General features: G+C 40.6%; 1 protein-coding gene across 4 annotated transcripts in view; it reads right to left on the bottom strand.

Moving 5' to 3' along the window:
- Slc24a2 (solute carrier family 24 member 2) overlaps positions 1 to 20,874 on the bottom strand; it is a 229,467-nt gene that overhangs the window by 160,764 nt on the left and 47,829 nt on the right. The window contains exon 2 of one of the 4 annotated variants that reach the window (XM_028773374.1): positions 18,964 to 19,149. The exons of the other annotated variants lie outside the window; for them this stretch is intronic. Coding sequence (XP_028629207.1) covers positions 18,964 to 19,149 — 186 coding nt within the window. The remainder of the gene's footprint in view (positions 1 to 18,963; positions 19,150 to 20,874) is intronic. 4 annotated transcript variants of the gene reach the window in all.

Raw genomic sequence — 20,874 nt, 5'->3', positions numbered from 1 at the left:
CTCATTTCTAGGATGCTGACTTTTTCTGGAAGGAACTTCAAGTGCTGAAGGGGAATTGTAAGGGCCAAGTAAGCTTCACATTTAGGAGACACTAAGAGCAGCTCTCCCTTGACTGCTGGCAGAGCTTACAGTCAGAATATCCATCCTTCTAAGACTTGGGTTTAGTCAGCTATTAAAAGACGTTTTATTGCAGGGCAGCTCCCGAAAACCTCCAGGGAACGAGGACTTCCAAACACATTAAATATAACTTCTTAAAATTAAGTAATTCCATGAGTGCATTCTCCAAATGTAAGTGGATGGAAATGTTTTGGTAACACTTTCTAAAGACAATAATGGAAACCTACTGTGTGTGTGTGTGTGTGTGTGTGTGTGTGTGTGTGTGTGCTTGTGCGTGTGCTTAAGTGCACTAGTGACATATGCTCATTTTTCAGCAAAAGGTTATATCAGCACAACCAAAGGTGGGTGTAGGTCTCAGAATTTGGGACCCTGAGTGGCCCAAAAGCTTGCTTTCTCCAGCAAGGACTTGTGCAGGACACTGAGAGGCACGAAGGTAATGCAACAGCCTGCCTTTAAAGAAGCGACTGCCTCATCAAAGGCTGACAAGACCCCTTCCCTTCTGGGGTTATCTTGATTTAAAATACATCAGCCTCTTCTTTATTCCTTTTGGTCTTGTGTGTGGCTTTCACTGTTGGTCCTCCTGGGATTCACTGCTCATCTGTTTCCCATCAGTGTTTGAATGGAGGGAATATTCACCATTATTCAAGTACAAATATATATAAAACCAATAAGTTTACTGTGTATATCTAAGGTATATAACATGATCATATACTCACATATCAAGTAAAATACTTTTTGATAATGGAACAAGTGAACACGTGCTATCTTGCATAACTACTTTTCTTCCTGTGGCAACAGCACCTAGATTCTACTACACTACCTTTTAAAAATTGAACTAGGTTTATCTTTTTCATCTTGTGTGCATGAGTGTCTTGCACGAGTGTGGTATGCCTGGTGTCCTCAGAGTTCAGAGCTATCAGATCCCTTGGAACTGAAGTTATGTATGGATAGTTGTGAGACATCATGTGGGTGTGAGGAATTAAGCCTGGGTTTTCTACAAGAGTAACAAATGCTCTTGTCACCTGAACCACCTCTCCAGCTCCTGTTCTATGATTATTATTATTTTTTCCTTTGGAGATAGGCTAAGATGGTTAGTTGCTAACTGACTTGACACAATCCAGAATCACAGGGGAGGCATGTCGGTGAGGAGTTAAGTATGTTAAGTGATGTGGGAAAATCCACTCACTGTGGGTGGTTCCATTCCTTAACAGGGATCTTGGACTGCACACACGTAGAAAGGAAGCTGAGCAGCAGTGTGTATTCATCTTTCTCTGCTTCTGGACTGGATGTGAGCAGCTATTTCAGCCTTAAGTTCCCTAACACAATGGACTGTAGCCTTGTACAATGAGCCAGAAGAATCCTCCTTTCCTTTAGGTTGATTTTGACAGGGTTTTTGTTGTTGTTTGATTTTTTTCACAGTAACAACAACAACAACAAAAGACAAAGACATAGCATACCTCATTATAGCCTAGCCTGAATTCAAACTCACTGCAATCCTCTTGCCTCAGTCTACTCCAGCACTGCTGGTTCTGAATACACTACTTTTAATTATGATCTGCATGTTGAAAATTAGGATTCTAAGCTTGTTCATCCCCCATATCTGCTGCTTTGTAAAGAGACAGAAGATAAATAATGGTTGGTTATAGGAAAGGCAGGGAGAGAGAAAAGAGCAGTAGGCTGAAGGACACAAAATAGGCTAAGCTTTTATGTGTAAGGAGATGTAAAAACCTAGCTCTAAGGTGCCTTAGACTCTCTGTACAGTTCTTCCTTTACAACCACCAGTATATTACCATCATCAGAAAGTGAGGATGAAGACTTCTTGACATTTGGTACCTGTCTTAGCGTTTCTATTGCTGTGAAGAGATCATGACCACAGCAACTCATATAAAGGAAAATATTTAATTGAGCTGGTTTATAGTTCAGGGGATCAGTCCATTATCATCATGGTGGGAAGCATATGGGTGTGCAGGCAGACATGGTGCTGGAGAAGGAGCTGAGAGTTCTACGTCTTGATCTGCAGGAAGCAGCAGAAGACTGTGTACCACACTGGAAGTAGCTTGAGCAGAGGACACCTTAAAGCCTACCTCCACAGTGACACACTTCCTTAAACAAGGCCACACTTCCTAACAGTGCCACTCCCTGTGGGCCAAGCAATCAAACACATGAGTCTGTGGCGGCCATTCCTATTCAAACCACCAGTTTGTAGCGTTCTGAATGTCCAAATCTAGTTTTCAACAGAATTCCAGATATATTAGAAGTGACCTTTAACGGAGAGTGAGCTGAGTATTTTGGAGACACATCAAATTCTCCTTGTGTTTTGTTCTTAGGTGATGCACTGATGGGCAGGAAGACGATTAAAGTGAGCAACCCTTCCCATCAAGGTTAGCACTGTAATTGCATAGCTGGACTCCACTTTAGAAGACACCTAGCAGAAAATACATATTACTCAACCAGGGAGGAATGTGTTTATTGTTAAAAGGCTGCTGTCAAAATGTTTGCTTTGAAGAGCAGTAAGAACACTGTAGCAATTTTAAAAAGCCTATTTATGTGATTATGCTTTTAGGATTCTAACAGGAAGAATCCACACAAACACATTGCTTTTGAAGGCTCAATTGTTCAACATTATGGTTATGCTGACTGGCTCAGCATCATGCTTGAGATTCTGGACTTCTTTTTTTTATTATTATTTTAATCACTCAGGAGAGCTACTCTCTTTTTTTATGACTAAGAACCCCAAAGCCTCTTGCAGTGACCACATCATATTATATATTTTCCATACAAGGGCCATCAAAGGTTTAGCTTCTCAGTGACTTAACTAAATGAAAGTCCTGAGAGAATGCATGTGTTTTGTAAGCTCTACTATGACTGGGCTATGTGAAGACAAGTGTGAATCGGGTATCTGTTGAATACAGCTTGGGGTATCTCACATGGTTATAACATCACTGTGTCACTTGGATAAGCACCGAGGAGGCTCTTGCTACCAACCAGGTTTTGTCATTATGTTAAGGACACAGCATACTAGACCCAGAAGTGGAGCTCATGTATGTCTGAACACTTGGGTCCACAGTATCCAGAGTGGGAACGCCTTTCTATCTGTTCATTAAAAGAAAAAGAGATCAAGAATTTGAGAGAGAGCAAGGGGGTTTATGGGAAGGGTTGCAGGGAGGAAAGGAAAGGGACAAATGATCTAGTTATATTATGATTTCAAAAATAAAAAAAATATTTTAAAAAGGATGACCCATTTTCTCTCCTCTTCAACTTTGGGAACTCTGGAGTATGATGTCAACTTATTTCCCCCATGACTCTTTCTGAATTTATACTGGCGTTTTGCCTTTTAAAATTTTAGAGCTGGTCTGAGAAAGTGGGACACATTTCTCTTGACATATTTCAAGATATATGGAAAAGAAAGACCCATCTGCAATAAGCTGTTAAACAGAATATTGGCAGAAAGCAATCAAGTCCTCCGCAGAGTGGATCTTACCCAACTCTCTTCCACCCACATTCCACATAACACCCCAAAGGCGAAGGCTAGTGATGAGTCTTCCTTCCGGGCATGAAGAGTTGATTGATTGCTGGAACGTTCAGGTGCATAGCTTGCTGGCCTTATGTTTGCATAAGACACTCCCTGCCTTGGTTTCTGGCTCTATACTTTTGAGAGGGAGGGGCTTCCTATTGCTTAGTGCAACTTACTGCAACATTCTCATGACCAACTTAATGGGTGAGGAAGTGCAGCTAACCTCTTAAGACCTTTTGGACAATTGTCTACCCCATTCTAGTTACTTTAACATCTGTGTGACTCACATCTGAACTGTCCTGTTCCCTGTTATCATTTGTTTTATGGATTCTTTTAAGGTATTTTACTTATTTACTTTATTCAGGGGTGGAGGGCATATGGCAAAGCATGCATGTGGAGATGAGACAGTAACTTTCAGGAGTTGTTTCTCTCCACCAAGTAGGTTCTGGGAACGGAATTCAGTTCACAAGGCTTGGCAGCAAGGACCATGTCACTGGCCATGTCACTGGCTACCAGATAAGATGAGTTTAGCTTTTGGTTATCTTTTAAAACAAATTTTATTTCATTATGGTCAGGATATTGTTGTTTGAATAAATTCCACTCCTCTGTTTTTTGTTTGTTTGTTTGTTTGCGATTACCTACTAAGAAGGTTCTAGAAACTATAGAGCTAATTTTGGCTTGTAAGATAAAGAGGAGATTTCACCTTTGAGATGGTGAATCATTGTCACATCTGTCTGATCAACCATTAAGAGATATCTTTAAAGTCACTGTGTTTTGTATTTGTATCTGCCACAGATCAGGACATATATTTAAGGCCATCTCACTACTACTTGACGTCTATTCTGCCTCAGATCATCTTGCTTCCTAGGCCTTCATTGTTGGTGACAGCTGAGGCTGAGACCTACTAGGTGCTGGCTTTATGGAGGGTTAGCACTGTTGGTAGGAGAAATGGTCTTCAGTGAGAAAAAGAATAGAAAAAGAAAGGATCAGCCTGTCAAGCTTTTTAGGGGTTTGTAGAAACATTACTCCTCTCCCTCTCCCACTCCTCTTTTGTCCCTTTCTTCCTGGCCTTGGAAAATTTCCCCTCTGTTTCTTCTGTATCTGTCTCTCTCCCTAGCTCTCACTCTGATATGGGGGGGAGGGGACTTGTTATGTAGCTAAGGCTGGCCTTGAACTTGAAATTGTAGCAATCTTCCTACTTCATCCTACCAAATGCTGATGCCTTTGCAATTAAGGTAAAATCTTGAATTCTTTTATTTGTTTTTATTTTATTGTAGCTCATCTAGATAGGGCTTCACTATGTATTCCTGACTGGACTAGAATTTGCTATGCAGACCAGGCTGACTTTGAACTCACAGAGAACTGCCTGCCTCTGACTCATGCATGCTGGGATCAAAGCTATGTGGCATCACTACTGGCTTACTTAAAAACAATAACAACAATAACAACCCAAAAACCAAGCCAAACCAGACCAGACCAAACCAGACCAGACCAAACCAAACCAAACCAAACAGCAGTTTAGAGATGAAGTAAGATGTAGTTCAAACCCAGGCAAACTCATATAAACTTTTTTGCTGACTCAGAAGACTTCCTCACATATTGTCACCCATTATCTGGATTATATGTTGTGTTCCTAGAGCTTTAACTGTCAACTTGACACAGCTTAGAGTCACCTAAGGATTCCAAATGAAGGTTGCCTGGATCAGATTGTTCTGTGGGCACATCTGTAGGAGATTGTCTTGATTGTTAATTGATTTACAAGAGCCCAGCTCACTATGGGTGGCACAATTCCCTTGGTCTTGGGCTGTATGAGAAAGCTATAAAAGTGTGACAAAATAAGCAAACGGTGATCCTCCATGGATTCAGGTGCCTACTCGAAATTCTATCCTGACTACCCTCAATGATAGACGGTGACCTGGAAGTATTAAGTCAATTAAACCTTTCCCTCCTATAAGTTACTTTTGATTTGAGTGTTTGTTTTATCACAGCAACAGAAATCAAACTAGAACATGTTCTCTTTAGTACCTACAATAAAAACTTTTCAGAATATATGCTGATGCATGCAGTATTCTGCGATGTCCAGCAGGATACTTAAGCTTTCTGGGTTTGATCTTCATTCAAGACAGTCCTAAAGCTCCCTGGGGTCCTAGTGGAGCTCTGTGAAGCCAGGGAGGAAACATAAATGGAAGGAGCTGAAGCTTGTAAATGCCATGCCACTAGTACTGTGACCAAGAGACATGTAAGCAATCTTCACATTGTATCTTAAAGACCCCCCGGGTTGAAAAAAGTCTGATTGGAGGGCTTTTGAGTCATCAGCTTGACTTCCTCTGCCATAAGGTACAGATACTGAAACTAGCATCAGAGAAGAGGGTATACAAATCTCAGTGAATAAGTCAAGATGGAAAGACTGACTTGAAACAGCCTTGTCTGAAAATTCAAACATGGAACTACACAGAGGATTCTGAGACCTGAATGAATTCTTCACTGGCCCCCCCAAGTGTTGCTGAGCTAGAGCTCTGTGGGAAGAGGGCTCCACATGCCAAATTCTTTACATCTGGAGCTTCTCCTCAAAGTCTGTAGTGACGAATATTTCATATTGAACATGTTTTGTGCACCAAAAAGGAAGAAGGTAATAATAACCCCCCCATCATGTTAACTGCTATAGTATAAGATCCAGCATATTAGAGAATCAACAGAAAACACTTAAACAGAGCCCATCCTGATTTCTTCACTGTAGTTTTGAAACAGATTTCTCTTTTCCTTTTATTTTTTGGTGTGTATGTGGGAGCAGAGTAGTGGGTGTATAAAATGGTTGTTTGTTTGTGTGTGTGTGTGTGTGTGTGTATAGAGTGGTGTGTGTGTGGTAAATGTACAGAGGTGTATGTACAGTGCTATGTATAGAGTGGTGTGTGTAGAGAGTAGTGTGTGTCTGAAGAGGAGGGTGTGTATAGTGTTGTGTGTATGTATAGAAGAATGCATGTATGTGTGGTGTGTATGTGTAGAGGACTTTGTGTGTGTACGATGTGTGTATGTGTAGAGGAGTGTGTGTGTATGTGAAAAGGATCCTATGTGTACAGTGGTGTGTGTGTAGTGTGATGTGTGCATTTTAGTTTATGCGTGTGTGTGTGCGTGTGTGTGTGTGTAAGGATGTGTGTGTGTGTGTGTGTATGGAATGGTGCATAGGTGAGCTGCATCTCCACACATTTATATTATTTCTATATTTACCTATTGCTAGTATTATCATGCTTGTATTGTCTTCTTTTCCAAAACAGAGTGCTTGCTCGGCACAAGCACCTACTGTGGTAGCCATAACTCTGCTCCGGTGTGGAAACAAGAAGTTCTCATTTTAGACCTTTCTTGCTGTCTGTTACATTCCACGGCAACTACTCCTTTTTGTAAATCTGAGACACATCACTTGTCTCGAAGTGAAGGGAATTGAAAAATCTTTCACTGCAAACTAAAAAAGAAACAAAGAAATAGAAAAGGAAAAAAAAGTTTTAAGAATAGCACTTAATTCAGATAATTTCTGACAATGTCACTTTAAAAATACATGCCCATGGGTTATTTTGAAAACAAACACCAATCCTATATATTCATAAAGGCTCGGCATAGTGATCCCAGGCGTACACCCGTTATGGAATAAATATTCTGAAAGATGATCTCTGTTGACACTGGCTAGAGAAGCCTTTGTGTGCATCTGGAATTGTTTTTCACTTGGAGCTAATGTTTTGACTTAATTGGAGTACTAGGAGCAAAAGAAGGAAAACAAGGAGAAAAAATATACCCGATAAAAATAAGCAAACATTAATGCCATCTCCCTCTTTTCAAAATGAAGTTTAAAAGCTTCATTCATGAGATGATGATAAATACAATGAAATCAAAGAGGCTAATCAAGAAATTAAGTAATAAATGGAAAGAATTCCCAGGCAGCATTGAGACAGGAAGCTCTGATGTGCATCAGTGTGCATTTGGTTTCTACATCCTACACGCATGTCTCCTCATTCTTATTCCTTCCTAAGGAAACAAACTACAGACCTTAAGGAACCACTTCTACTATATATAATATCTTTATTTTGAGGGTCTTTTCATTAATTAAAATCTATCAATCCAAGATTAATCTTTGAATTCTGAGGTTTATTTTATTTTTTGCTAAGACTTTATGTCCATATATTTATAGAGAAAACATTGGTCACTATCTTCACATAACTACATAGTTGAGATAATCACTGAATTAGTGAAACTTCCCTTCCTTTTCCCTTCCTCCCTTCTTCCCTTCCTCCCTTCCTTGTTCCCTCCCTCCCTTCCTTCCCTTCTTCTTTTCTTCTTCTTTAGACAAATAGGCGTTGTTCTTAAACTTCATCCCAGGCCACTTTTTGCTCTTCATCTTCTAACATAAGACAACTTCCTGATTTCCCACAATTCTCTTCCAAATTCCTCCCACCCCATTGAATCTTTCCCAAGAGGAGAAAGCTTTGCAGAAACCGGTAATGGCTTGTAAGCTTTGTGTGGTTGTTACATTTACAGTTGGGCTTGAGTCAAATAGAAATTGTAGAGAGGGGTTTTAAGTCATTTCATGTGTAGCATAAGGCACATGCCAGTGGACTAAGGAACCCTGGAGCAGATGAAAGCAGACACTGTTATCTATAATGTCTCATCTCTAGGATTATCAAAGTAACATAAAAACATAACTCCTTACAGGAGTTAATTTAACTGAGCTGTGAACACTGAGTTCAATACATATTTTGGTATCTGTTATAATAAAAAGATGTAGTGCCTTCTTTGGCACCACTGCATCCGTAAAGGGAAAGGTGAGAACAGTTGTTTAATATTTGGTTTGTGGTTCTTATGCAATATCTAAAATGAAACAACAAATCGAGATAGGACTCATGGGTGTTTCATGAGGAAGAAGCCAACGTGACTAGACAGCCATTGGGTACAGAGATGTGTAGTGTACTGTCTGCTAACTTAGCAAAGAAATAAGGATACAGCAGCCCCATCTTCAAGGCCAAGCTCTCATCTTTAAAAAGCCTTTGTGATAATATATTGTAAGTATCAGAATCACAGAAGCAGGCAGAACAATGGAGAAGATGACTTCCAAAGAACCTTCACTCATTCTTATTACAGAGTCTGTCTGGGAAAATCAAGGAGAAGCGAAATGTCAAAGAGTTTCTAGAACATTTGGAGGTGCTAGAATCTGGTGAAGGCAGGATGGAAAGACAGGGTTTAAGTGATGTTGTTAAGGGCTATTTTCTTGCCCTAATAGAATCTGGAAGGTCACCTCAGAAAGTAATGAAATCTCTTCTGCAGTGCAATAAGATTGTTCAATTTTTAATTCAAGAAAAATCCCAAAGCAAAAAGCACATAAAATAACTGGGGCTTGGAGGTGGTAGTGATAAAATTATCATTAAAATTTAAAGACCTGTCAATCTAAGCAGTGCATACAGATCCGTTTTTAAATAAATTATATTGGTTTTGAAATGACAGATGCCACTTTTATCATGCACATTTCTGCACTCTAATTCACAATGGAACTGCAAATAGCCTGTGACAATTATTTCCAGTAGTGCTTTATCTGGCGTGTGTGCTGTTGGCGCTCTCTATTTCTGTTGCGCAGTTGTGAAGGAGTTTTAATTTACTCAACAACAAAGAAAAATAAGATGCACCAAAAAGAGTGAGCCTACAGAACATCTGGTACACCTTCCTCATTTTAAAAATAACATCAAATGTAGGCGTTTCTGTTCTAAATATTCTATCACCTTCCATTTAATTTACAACCCAGGCTTTCCTTTTGCCCCTGCCACAAACTGCATCTTTGATCAATTCAGAATGGCTTCAACATAGTCTCTCTGAAAGAAGACATGTTTGCCATATGCCTTTAGGATCTGCTGTAATACTACAAGGAGCCCTAGAGCAGTACGAGGGTTAACATCTCATCTCCATCTATAGGTGGATGAGAGAGACAGGCTACTTGTGTTCTATTCATGGGACCCTCCTTGAAGCTTAACTTAAAGGGAATTTCTGTGAATAACTAATAATACAAGTTCAGAGTCATAGTGAAAAAGAAAGAAAAAGAAAACACATCATGGCAAAACGATCTTGAAAAGCCCTCTCTGTACTGCTGCTAGAACAGAAATTGGCATGCACAGCTTAATTAATTCATCTAGACTTATTATGAGTTTACTAGACATTTGCTCTGGATGATACTAGCACTTTCCTCACACAGATCCTTTCTGATTTACACGTTTATGTTTGCTTGAAAGTACTTGATAGTTAAATATGAAATGTCACTTACCCATGATTTAATTTGTCTTGTAGTACATCCCTAGTTAAATTTAGGGTCTGCTATATTCATATTCTTTAATTTGCCAAGCAGTCATATTGGGACAGCCACAATCAGTATCCCGGAAAGAGAAGGAAAGCTCACTAAAGGACAAATGTTCTTAGAAGACTTCTACGAATGATCCAGAGCCACAATATTTGGTGACCACAGGATCACAGTTGACCACTTCCATGGTTAGATGAATAGCTTTGAGTTTCTCAGTCAGACTCTGGGTGACACTAGATGGAAGAGAAAGACACCCCCACATAGCAGAATGTGATATTGTCTGACTTTTCCAATGTGATAAAATTTAGCAAGTCACTTTTGAGAAAGAAAGATTTCAAAGTTAAGATCAAATGGAAGATTCAATGGGTGTTTGAAAAAGAACTGTGCCCAAGTTTGCTCCCCAAAAGATGAGTTGGGGAACAGTATAAATTGCCTGAACTGTGTAGCATACACTGGAATTTTTCCTTCTGTGGGGAACAAACAGATGAGGAAAAAATCTGTCTATATGGTAACGTTATTGATGTGGGGTCATTTATACCACTCTCCTTTCAGTAAATATCCCCACGACATTTATACATGGGAAACACTGAGCTTACACTCAATCCAATTACATCAAGATGCTTTTAATTTTAACACTATTGATTTCAGAAGTCATTTGGTCTTCATTTAAAGTGGGAAAGAAGAATGAGTTAAGGCTTCCCAGGTTCTCATTTGAGAATACATTCTGATTTTTGTATATTTAGAAGTTTAAACACCTTTGAAATTAAGAGGGCATCCTTTAAAGCCCCAAACCAGTTAGACTATGTACCAATAAAGGAAAACAAGTCAGCAAGTCCCAGTTTAACTTAAAATCTTTTAACAACTTCAAGGGCGTGCCTAGTATAGCTTCTTTCCAGTCTCTCCACTCTCAACACCCTATCCTCGACTTTGGCCTGGTTCTGGTCTGCACGATCTGTGTCTTACATTGCACTGATGTTTCTCCACCATGGTGTATACCAGCAGGGTGATTTGGCTTCCTTCTCCCTACAGGGGCATTTTGCAATGTCTGAAGGTATTTTTGGTTATTTCAATTGCAGGATGAGTGTGTTGCTGGGGTCTTGTGAATGAGTTTGGGAATGTTGAATGGCTCAGGGTACTTAAGGTAGTGCCCCATGACAAAGAAATGACAACCAGGTTGAGAAACCCTACTATATACCTTGCACCACTAAACTTCTGGTAAGTAGTTAATTTCACACTGCACATTTTAATTACATTTTATTTACACTCAATCAGGTGTCTTCCCCCACTGACCATGACACACAGTTAAAAGAACCAATGCCAACCTGCACATGCCTCCTTCAGAACGAGCGAACACTTTAGGTAAGAGGGTTTGGCTCGACATTTTTTTTTTTTTTGCATTTTTTTTCTTTTTGACTATATTTTGTCTTAGGATGGACTGTGTCCAAACTCTGTTGAATGTTTTGATAAAGTTCTCAGATTTGAAGGTAAACTGTCTAGAAAATAAACCACGTCCTAGTTTCATTTATACACACCATGACATTTTATTTCATTTTATTTGGAGCACTTTTTCATATATATATGTCCTTTTTTCTGCTTAAAGGAAATACCCACAAATAGGATGAGATGGTTGATGAATAAATAGGACAGCATTAGCATCTAAAGAAGGTGCTGTGACTACGGTATTTACAGGATGAGCATTTGTGGGAATAGATTCATTCATTGTGAGTGTCACATCTCTAAACTCTTCTTACTTGAATGGGAGAGATTAGAGTGTGCAAATGGGCACTGAGCACAGCCTATCACAGAGCCTCACCAGCCAGACTCATAGCTCATGCTGAAGTTACTCCTGGGTAACAAAAGACTTGAAAGAAAAGTCTAGCTATTTCTGTGTTCTGACCCTTTATGTTCAGATTTGGATGGCAGGGGCAAGCCAAACCAAACCAAACCAAACCAAACCAAACCAAACCACACCACACCACACCACACCACACCACACCACACCACACCATACCACAGCTCACCTCACCTCACCTCACCTCCCCACCCCACCCCAAGCCAACCCACTCCAACCCACTCCAACCCAACCCAACCCAACCCAACCCAACCCAACCCAACCCAACCCAACCCAACCCAACCCAAAGCCACAAACAAAAGAATGCCTTATGCTTCTGGTGCACACACTGCTGCTGCTCCTCCTCATCCTTCCCTGGTTCTCCCTCTTCTTTTCTAAGATCATATGGTCTCATCCCATATGCCAGCCTATCACCTTCACACTTGTGGCAACCTTCCTCCATCAGCTTTCACAGAGCTGGGACCATACCCAGTGACACCTGGTTCTTAGCAAGGTGGGTTTGTGAATGTGGTGATGGCTTGTCTTTAGACTGAAACACAGCTCCAAGGAAACCACAACCTCACCAAGGAACAACAACAAAACAAAAGAAAACAAAAAAGAAAACCCCATAACAATCAGAAAAACCAAGAGCAATGTGTCTTCATCAAAATTTCTGCTTTGAGCTTTATAGCACCCACAAACTCATCTTCCTGGAGCCACCCTGGAAGATGTGGCAAGGATCTTGTGGCAAGGATCAGTCAAAATGAAATACGTATGAAAATCCCACAGAGAAACACAGCTAAAAAATAAAATGCTTTTTAAAATTACCTAGGACCATACTTCCCCTCAACTGGTAGATTCCTTGCTGATGATATGATTGCCTGGGAGATACTGGAACTTCAAGAATATAAAGAACTAAAGGGTGGCAAAATCTAGTTCTAAATCCAACGCACCATCTTCCTTATGTGCTAGCATAGGTTTATGTTATTCTTACGAATATTGCTTTTGTTGTCCCCCTTGCTTTGTTTCTGTAAAACTCAACTCAAATTGCCATGTGGTTCCAGACATCAGGCAGAAGGTCCTGAACATCTCCTGAAACTGGAGAAAGAACAGAAGCACTCAGTGCCTGGAAAGCTGAGTGACGTTCTCCAGACTGAAGAGGGAGTAGCTGTGAGGCAGGCTAACACACCCCTTTGGCATTAAACATCCTCTTCTTGTGCAGATGACTCACTTCAAATCATTGCAGGACTTTTTCTTCACATATGCTGACATCGCTGAATTCATCTTCAGTTCCCCAACTGTTCTATAGAATAATTTTGCACCCCATAGAATCGATCTGTCTACCTCAAGGCAAGTCAATGTGATATATATTTTCTTTAAATTAAAAAAAGAGACAGAGAGAAGGAAAGTTCCTGGACTAGCTTTAAAATTCCAATAAATGTCCTTGGGCACATTCTGTTTCCTTTTTCCTGTGAGAATGAAGACAATTTGTTTATTGCTTGCTGTGTGGTAGATCATCCTGCAGTCTAAAGCTTTCCTGAACTCGGTCCTAGAGTTATTCTTTCTCCCCATTTCACTGAGCCTCTTAAATATTTTGGGATGGAATTTTGTCAACAGTGAAGAAGTTAAGATTGTGTCACGTCAAGTATTGGGCAAGCAGAGAGGGCAATTGTGTATCCACAGACCTCACCATGGCTGTATTCTGTTCAGGAAAAGCAGTTCAGCTGTACCTTCTGCTTTTAAGTTGCCATAAAAATTAGACATCCCTGCATGGATAGAACCAAACAATGGGGAACTTTATGGAGTAACATTTTTTTTGTTCTCACAAAATAAAATACAAAGAAGGTGTCAAGAGAATTCTCATGGTGAAGAACAGCCCCAGTGGGTATGATATTAGGCCCAGTCATTTCACAGGTGAGCCTGACCACGATTCTCACATTCTTTGTCTGGTCTTTTTCCCCTCTACAAAACGTTCCATCATTCTCTATTCTTTGTGATTTAATTATTTTGTTTGTATTGTCTGTCTTCTCTAAAGTACGGAAGCTCCAGGAGGGCGGGGCCTCTGGACTAGCTCTACTTCCTGCAGGAGCTGAGCAAGCCAAGCGGAGCACAGGCCAGCAGGAGTGGGATGGATCCTCCATCTCTCAATCTTCTTTCCATTAACAAAAGCTATTCAGGTAACTTCACTGCAAACCCCTTTCAAGAAGAAATAATTTTTGAAAATTACACATACCTTAAACATTAAAAGGAGGCCTTTCTCTAGAGAAAAACCCTGTTGCCATGTAGTCTGATTAACATTTATTTAACAGCATGGTCTAGGAAGAATGTGCATAGGGCAGCTGGAGCCTACAAGCACGCACACACACAGACACAGACACACACAGACACACAGACACACAGACACACAGACACACAGACACACAGACACAGACACAGACAGACACAGACACAGACACAGACACAGACACAGACACAGACACAGACTCACTCACTCACTCACTCACTCACTCACTCACTCACTCACTCTCTCACTCATTCACCTGGCTAAGGGCAGAGCTCAGAGCTCTTTCTTCTTCCCTGAGCCTTCCTTAGGCTTTCTGTGTGAACTCCTCCTTTCCCTGTGATGAATTTGAGGGTATGCCCTTTTACCGGCTGGTTTTGTGTCATCTTGACACAAGCTGGAGTTATCACAGAGAAAGAAGCTTCAGTTGAGAAAATGCCTCCATGAGATCCTGCTGTAAGGCATTTTCTCAATTAATGGTCAAGGGGGGAGGGCTCTTTGTGCACTTAAGGTTTTTTTGAAAAGCAGATGGTCTCTCTTGAGTTGCTTTGTGTGACTGACATTTCTAATGAATTAGTGACAGAAAAATTAAATGTGCTGGTTTCCAGTTAGATCATTTCATAAATGCCAAATTCAGAAGAACAGTATCTCATGAATTTAGGCAAACTGGCATTAAGGAGACAAGGCTAGCTGCTCGTGAATATAGCACATTGGCATTTCCCAGGGCTCTAGCCCAGGGACTATCCTTTTCATCAAAACATTTTTTTTTTTGTAGCTTATGCTGTAAGATCAAGAATTGACAAATGGAACCTCATAAAATTACAAAGTTTCTGTAAGGCAAAGGACACTGTCAGTAGGACAAAATGGCAACCAACAGATTGGGAAAAGATCTTTATCAATCCTACATTCGATAGAGGGCTAATACCCAATATATACAAAGAACTCAAGAAATTTGACTCCAGACAACCAAATAAAACAACTAAAAATGGGGTACAGAGCTAAACAAAGAATTCTCAACTGAGAAAACTCGAATGGCCGAGAAGCATGTAAAGAAATGTTCAGCATCCTTAGTCATCAGGGAAATGCAAATCAAAACTACCCTGAGATTAGTCAGAATGGCTAAGATCAAAAACTCAAGTGATAGCAGGTGCTGGCGAGGATGTGGAGAAAGAGGAACACTCTTCCATTGTTGGTGGGATTGCAAGCTGGTACAACCACTCTGGAAATCAGTCTAGCATTTCCTCAGAAAATTAGACATAGTATTACCTGAGGACCCAGTTATACCACTCCTGGGCATATACCCAGAAGATGCTCCAACATATAACAAGCACATATGCTCTACTATGTTCATAGCAGCCTTATTTATAATAGCCAGAAGCTGGAAAGAACCAGATGTCCTTCAACAGAGGAATGGATACAGAAAATGTGGTACATTTACACAATGGAGTATTACTCAGCTATTAAAAACAATGAATTCGTGAAATTCTTAGGCAAATGGATGGAACTAGAAAATATTATTCTGAGTGATGTAATCCAATCAAAACTGAACACACATGATATGTACTCACTGATTATTGAATATTAGCCCAAAAGCTCGCAATACCCAAGGTACAACTCACAGATCACATGAAGCTCATGAAGAAGGAAGACCAAACTGTGGGTGCTTCAGACATTCTTAGAAGTAGTAACAAAATACTCAAGGGAGCAAATATGGAGACAAAGTGTGGGACAGAAACTGAAGGAGGGGCCACCTGGAGACTGCCCCACCTGGGTATCCATCCCATGTGCAATCACCAAAGGTAGATGCTTATTTGGATGCCAGGAAGTGCATGCAGACTGGAGCCTGTGCATGCAGACTGTCTCCTTAGAGTTCTGCCAGAGCCTGACATATACAGAGGCAGATTCTCACAGCTAACCATTGAACTGATCAAGGAGTTTCCAATGGAGGAGTTAGAGAGAAGACTGAAGGAGCTGAAGGGGTTTGCGGCCCCATGGGGAGAGCAACAACACCAAACAACCAGAGCTCCCAGGGTCTAAACCACCAGCCTGGGAGCACATAGAGGAGCATATAGGGAGGTACCAATGGCTCCAGATATATATGTTGGGCATAGATGGGAGAGGAGATCCTTGGTCCCATGAAGGCTGGATGCCCCAGTGTGGGGGAATTCGAGGCTGGGGAGGTGGGAGTGGGTGGGTGGGTGGGGGCACATCCTCATAGAAGCAGGAGGAGGGGGGATGGGATAGGGTGTTTCTGGGTGGGTGGGGAATGGGGAAAGGTGATAACATCTGAAGTATAAATAAAATATCCATTTTTTAAAAAAAGATGCAGATTCTAAAAACAAAACAAAAAAATTCTTACACTTTGTTACATTGAAAAATATCTAAGTTGCCATATATGTAATTATAGAAGATTCTCCACTGTGGGGGAAAATGGCCCAAACAGGTAGGTTCAGTCTTCAAAAATGTAAAAGGCTGTTGATACATTTTACATTGTTTGCATAAGAGGTTCAGTTGGAAAAGCTTAGGACTAGGCGGCTCCAGATACTAGAAGCTTCCTCAAGTTTTTTGCATTCAGTGGACTCCAGTCTGGATGATTTTGTTCACTGACGGGACGGAAGGCATTCAGAACCAAAAGCTGGTGACTAGGACTTAAAAAAAGCAAAGAGGCACACCAAGGATGTGCTTTGCTGTTTATAAATTGAAAGGTAAAACAACTGTCTACCAATGCCCAGGATGGCGTTTCACAGAACAGGGCTAATTTATTGAGTGGCAATATGAAAATGATACTCATCTTCACACGTTAACCATGGAATCTAATAGGCTGTCTCTGTACAAATACACAGGTGTGTACTGACACTAGGTTTGATGTATTTTCTATTGCTCAAATTGATATAGCTATCTATACTCTACATTTGCCTTAAAGGTTTTAGCTATACTTAAAGTATTACTCGATGGGTTATCTTGGGCTGCCCGAGTACATTTAAATTCACATTGAACAGTGTTTTAAGCCATCACTCCTTATCCCTTCTGTCCTTAAATCTTGAATATTTTAGGTTAATTTTTGCCTTTGGTAACAAATGTGTCTGACAATGTAAAAAGACTCATTTCCCAAGAATTAGATGTATGGAAATCTGTCACAGTTTCCATGTATCCTGCCATATAATCTGACTGAGTGTGAGGTGATGCTGATTCCCTGTGAGTAAATCTTTCAGAACAAGCCAACATGAGCCAGACTAGCACGATCTTTATGGTCACTGACAAGAGACTTTCACCGTTCTTAATTCTGTGTGGATGTCACATAGCACTGTGCTATGTTAAGGGAGCCACCTAGCTAGTGGAAAAGCACAGATTTTTTTTGTCATCACTTCGCACTTGAAACTTGTCTCTGACGAGAGACACCAGTATGAAATACCTTCTCAGAGCTTCAGGGTCTCCGTGTGTAAAATGGGTTTCTTGTGGGGTTCTGTGATAGTGTTATGGACTGAAAGTGTTGTCCTTAAATGTGTGAGAAAGATGAAGCCTCACTCCCAAGATGACTGTATTTGGAGGCAGGAACTCTGAGGAAGCAACTCAGTTAAATAAAATGGTAAGGGTAGGGTACCGATGCAGAGGATTCCGTGTTCTTTTTTTTTTTTTTTTTGTTTTTGCCCATTAATTAATTTACATCCCAATTGCAGCTTCCCTTCTCCAGTTCTCCCTTACAAGCCACTCCCCCCACCCCTCCCCTTCACCTCTGAGAAGAGGTGGTCCTTTCTTGGGTACCAATCTACTCTGGCACCTCAAGTCACTAAAGAACTAGGCAAACCTTCTCCCACTGAGGCCAGACAAGGCAGTCCAATTAGAGGAACAGGATCCACAGCCACAAGATTCTTTCAAATACAAGCAAGAGCCTCAATAGTTTTCCTGTTTTTTTTTTTTTTTGTTATATTAAATTATATACAACTAGGTATACGGGTTTTCCCAGCTCACATGCATAGTTTTATCTTTACTAACTTTCATCTCTCTAGGAGGATTGTATGTTCTTCATGTGAAAAAAGACACTGGACACTTAATTTCCCCCCCCACTTCTCTCCCTCCTTCTAGTTGAAATGAGGTAGCCTTGCAATCCATTAAAAAACAAAAACAACCAACCAACTAACCAACCAACCAACCAACCAACCAACCACCAACCAACCAATCAAAAACCAAAAACCAAAACAAAAAACCAGAATCACCTGGTGACAAGAACCACTAGAAATAAACTTGTGGTGCTTAGGATACACAGTCTGTGGTATTTTGGTGTAAGAGCCAAAACTCGAACACACACCTCTGTTACACACCCAGTACAGAGCTGACACCAGGTAAATGGCTTCAGGTAGCCACACTACAGTCTGTGCCACACCCTATCATATTGGTGGAACCTGTGTGATCCAACTATCCTCAGTGTGCTTGGCAGTTACTTCAGAAAAATGCTGTGAACACTGCCCAAACACTTAAAATTAATACATTAAGTATTATACTATTCATGTGTTATGATTACGTGTATTAATATATTCAAAGTCTACTCCGAGAAGTTCATAAAACTATATTGTCATGTTAGTTAATAGCAATAATAAAACTGTTACTGAACACAGCAGTAATAACGATGGTAATAAATTGCCAACGAACATACATAGTTTGCCGTCATCATATGAGGCAGAGGTCATGAGAATAATTTCTACACACTCCAATTAAGTATAGCTTGGATTGGCATGGTACCCTGAGACCACTTCTTGCAGAAATGCTAGAAATAACTGGTTGCTAAACAGCTGAGAACACCTATCCATACACTTTCACCAGGGCTGGCAGCTCTTAATGAGGTTTCACCAGTGTGAGGTATACATTACGGTATAATCTAACGTCAACTTGAGGGATACCTCTTCCATACAGCTGCTCTGGGTCTTTTCTGTCAGCCGCTCTCCAGTCACATTCCTTATGCAGGACCCATGCCTGGCTGTCTCAGGGTAGACCTCGAAACACAGACTCTGGCAGTCAGGGTCATTTGTAATTGTAGGGCAAGCTGTCCTCTCATCTGCCTGTGAGGCTGGAGGAAATTCTGAAAGCTGAAAAGGTAAAAATAATACAGCCTCACTGCTTGAAACAACAACAATAAAAAAAATCTCAGAATTTCAACTGCTGTTTTGTGAATAAAACTTAGTAATTAGCTTGCATTCCTTTTGTTTGGTTATTTCAAAGCTGGGTAAAACCAGGGAGAAGTATTTGGAGTTGCAAGAACTGCATAGGCAACTTGGTTTGTGACCTCAATGAAGACAGGACACACGGAGGTTCTAGGATGCAACTGATATGCATTGCATGGGAAACTGGATGAGTTTTGTGTGTATCACACATGTGCAACTGGCTGAGGAAGCCAGAAGGTACTAGATAACCCTGGAACTGTAGCTATGGTAGTTGTGAGCTGCCTGTGGGTGCTGGGAATCAGACTCTAGCCTTGTAGAAGAACAGCAAGTCACCAAATCATGTCTCCAGCCCTGTGACTGGTAGTTTTGCTCTTGCTTTATTTTTGATTTTCATTTGTTGACATTTGCCTGAAAGTCTCAAGTAAACACTGGGTACCTAAGGTGCTATTTACTCAGGACCCTGGCCTAAAATTTCAGGCATGGTGGTCTTTGGGCTTCTAATCCTTAAGAATGAATTTAACGGGGAATTATAAATCCAGGTCTCCAAGTATAGAATATTATGGATCAGCTCTAAGAATCTTTATCTGTGAACATCCCTGGGAATTTTTTCACTGTCTCACTGCTGGTGATCTGGAGACATCGATCTCAAAGCTCTTGACTTCCTTCAGCCCAGGAATGGTTCATGGAGAATGGAATTGTCTTTATTCCAGTTCTCCCTCATTCCAACCTTGTCTTAGCCATCCACCTCCTCTACCTCCCACATCCCTCCAGCCAGGAACTGTTTTTAGTGTGACTGCTGCAAGATCCCATAGAGAAGGTTGCTATTGCCCCATGCAGCATGACATCTAGTTCAGCACCTTGACCAGCACTCAGATCTTCACAGGTAGTGAAAAAAACAAAACAAACAAACAAGCAAAACATGTGCATCTGCACACTTAGCTATTTCTGCAGTGATCTTCATTCACATCCCTCCTTAGTGTTGACTTTAAAATCTTATAGTTTGTGGACTGAACATGTAATGCTATGAGGGCTAGTGGTTTTGTCCTTTGGCATCTCTTATCCACCATCCTTCAAATTAAACATATGTTTATCGAGTGCCAACAAGGCAGACACAGTTCTACCCTTGGGAAACTTAATGCAAAACCCAGACCAAAACAAAAGCATATTGTCATGTCATGCACAAAGCCCAGGGAGGAAAGCAGACATAAAAATAAGGAAACGGAAAGGAAAGGGTCCAGGGAGGATACTTTAATTCAGATGGTGCTCACGGAGCTCTCTGCAGAAGAAATAGGTATGTAGACAGAAGATAGAATAGTTTAAGCCATGCCAAGGTGCCAATGGAATCCATTAGAATTAAATAACAGCACCATGAAGAATAGATGGAATTATATGGGATCAAAATAGTCTAGAGTTTTTAACATATGCTACCAAGAAAGTGGTAACTAATTTACCTAGTACATTGAACATGCATTATGTATTTCATGCGTGTTTACAAATGTGTGAATGACAGCTATGTGTAGAAATAGGGGAGGAAGGTCTTATATATTGTTCTTCACCTTCAACTTTGTTTGAGGCAAGGGTTCCGTCTATCTATCTATCTATCATCTATCTATCTATCTATCTATCTATCTATCTATCTATCTATCTATC

Source organism: Grammomys surdaster, unplaced genomic scaffold (genome assembly GCF_004785775.1).
Source record: "Grammomys surdaster isolate TR1022 unplaced genomic scaffold, NIH_TR_1.0 225, whole genome shotgun sequence".
Taxonomy (NCBI): Eukaryota; Metazoa; Chordata; class Mammalia; order Rodentia; family Muridae; genus Grammomys; species Grammomys surdaster.
This window is presented reverse-complemented; position numbering and strand designations above follow the sequence as displayed.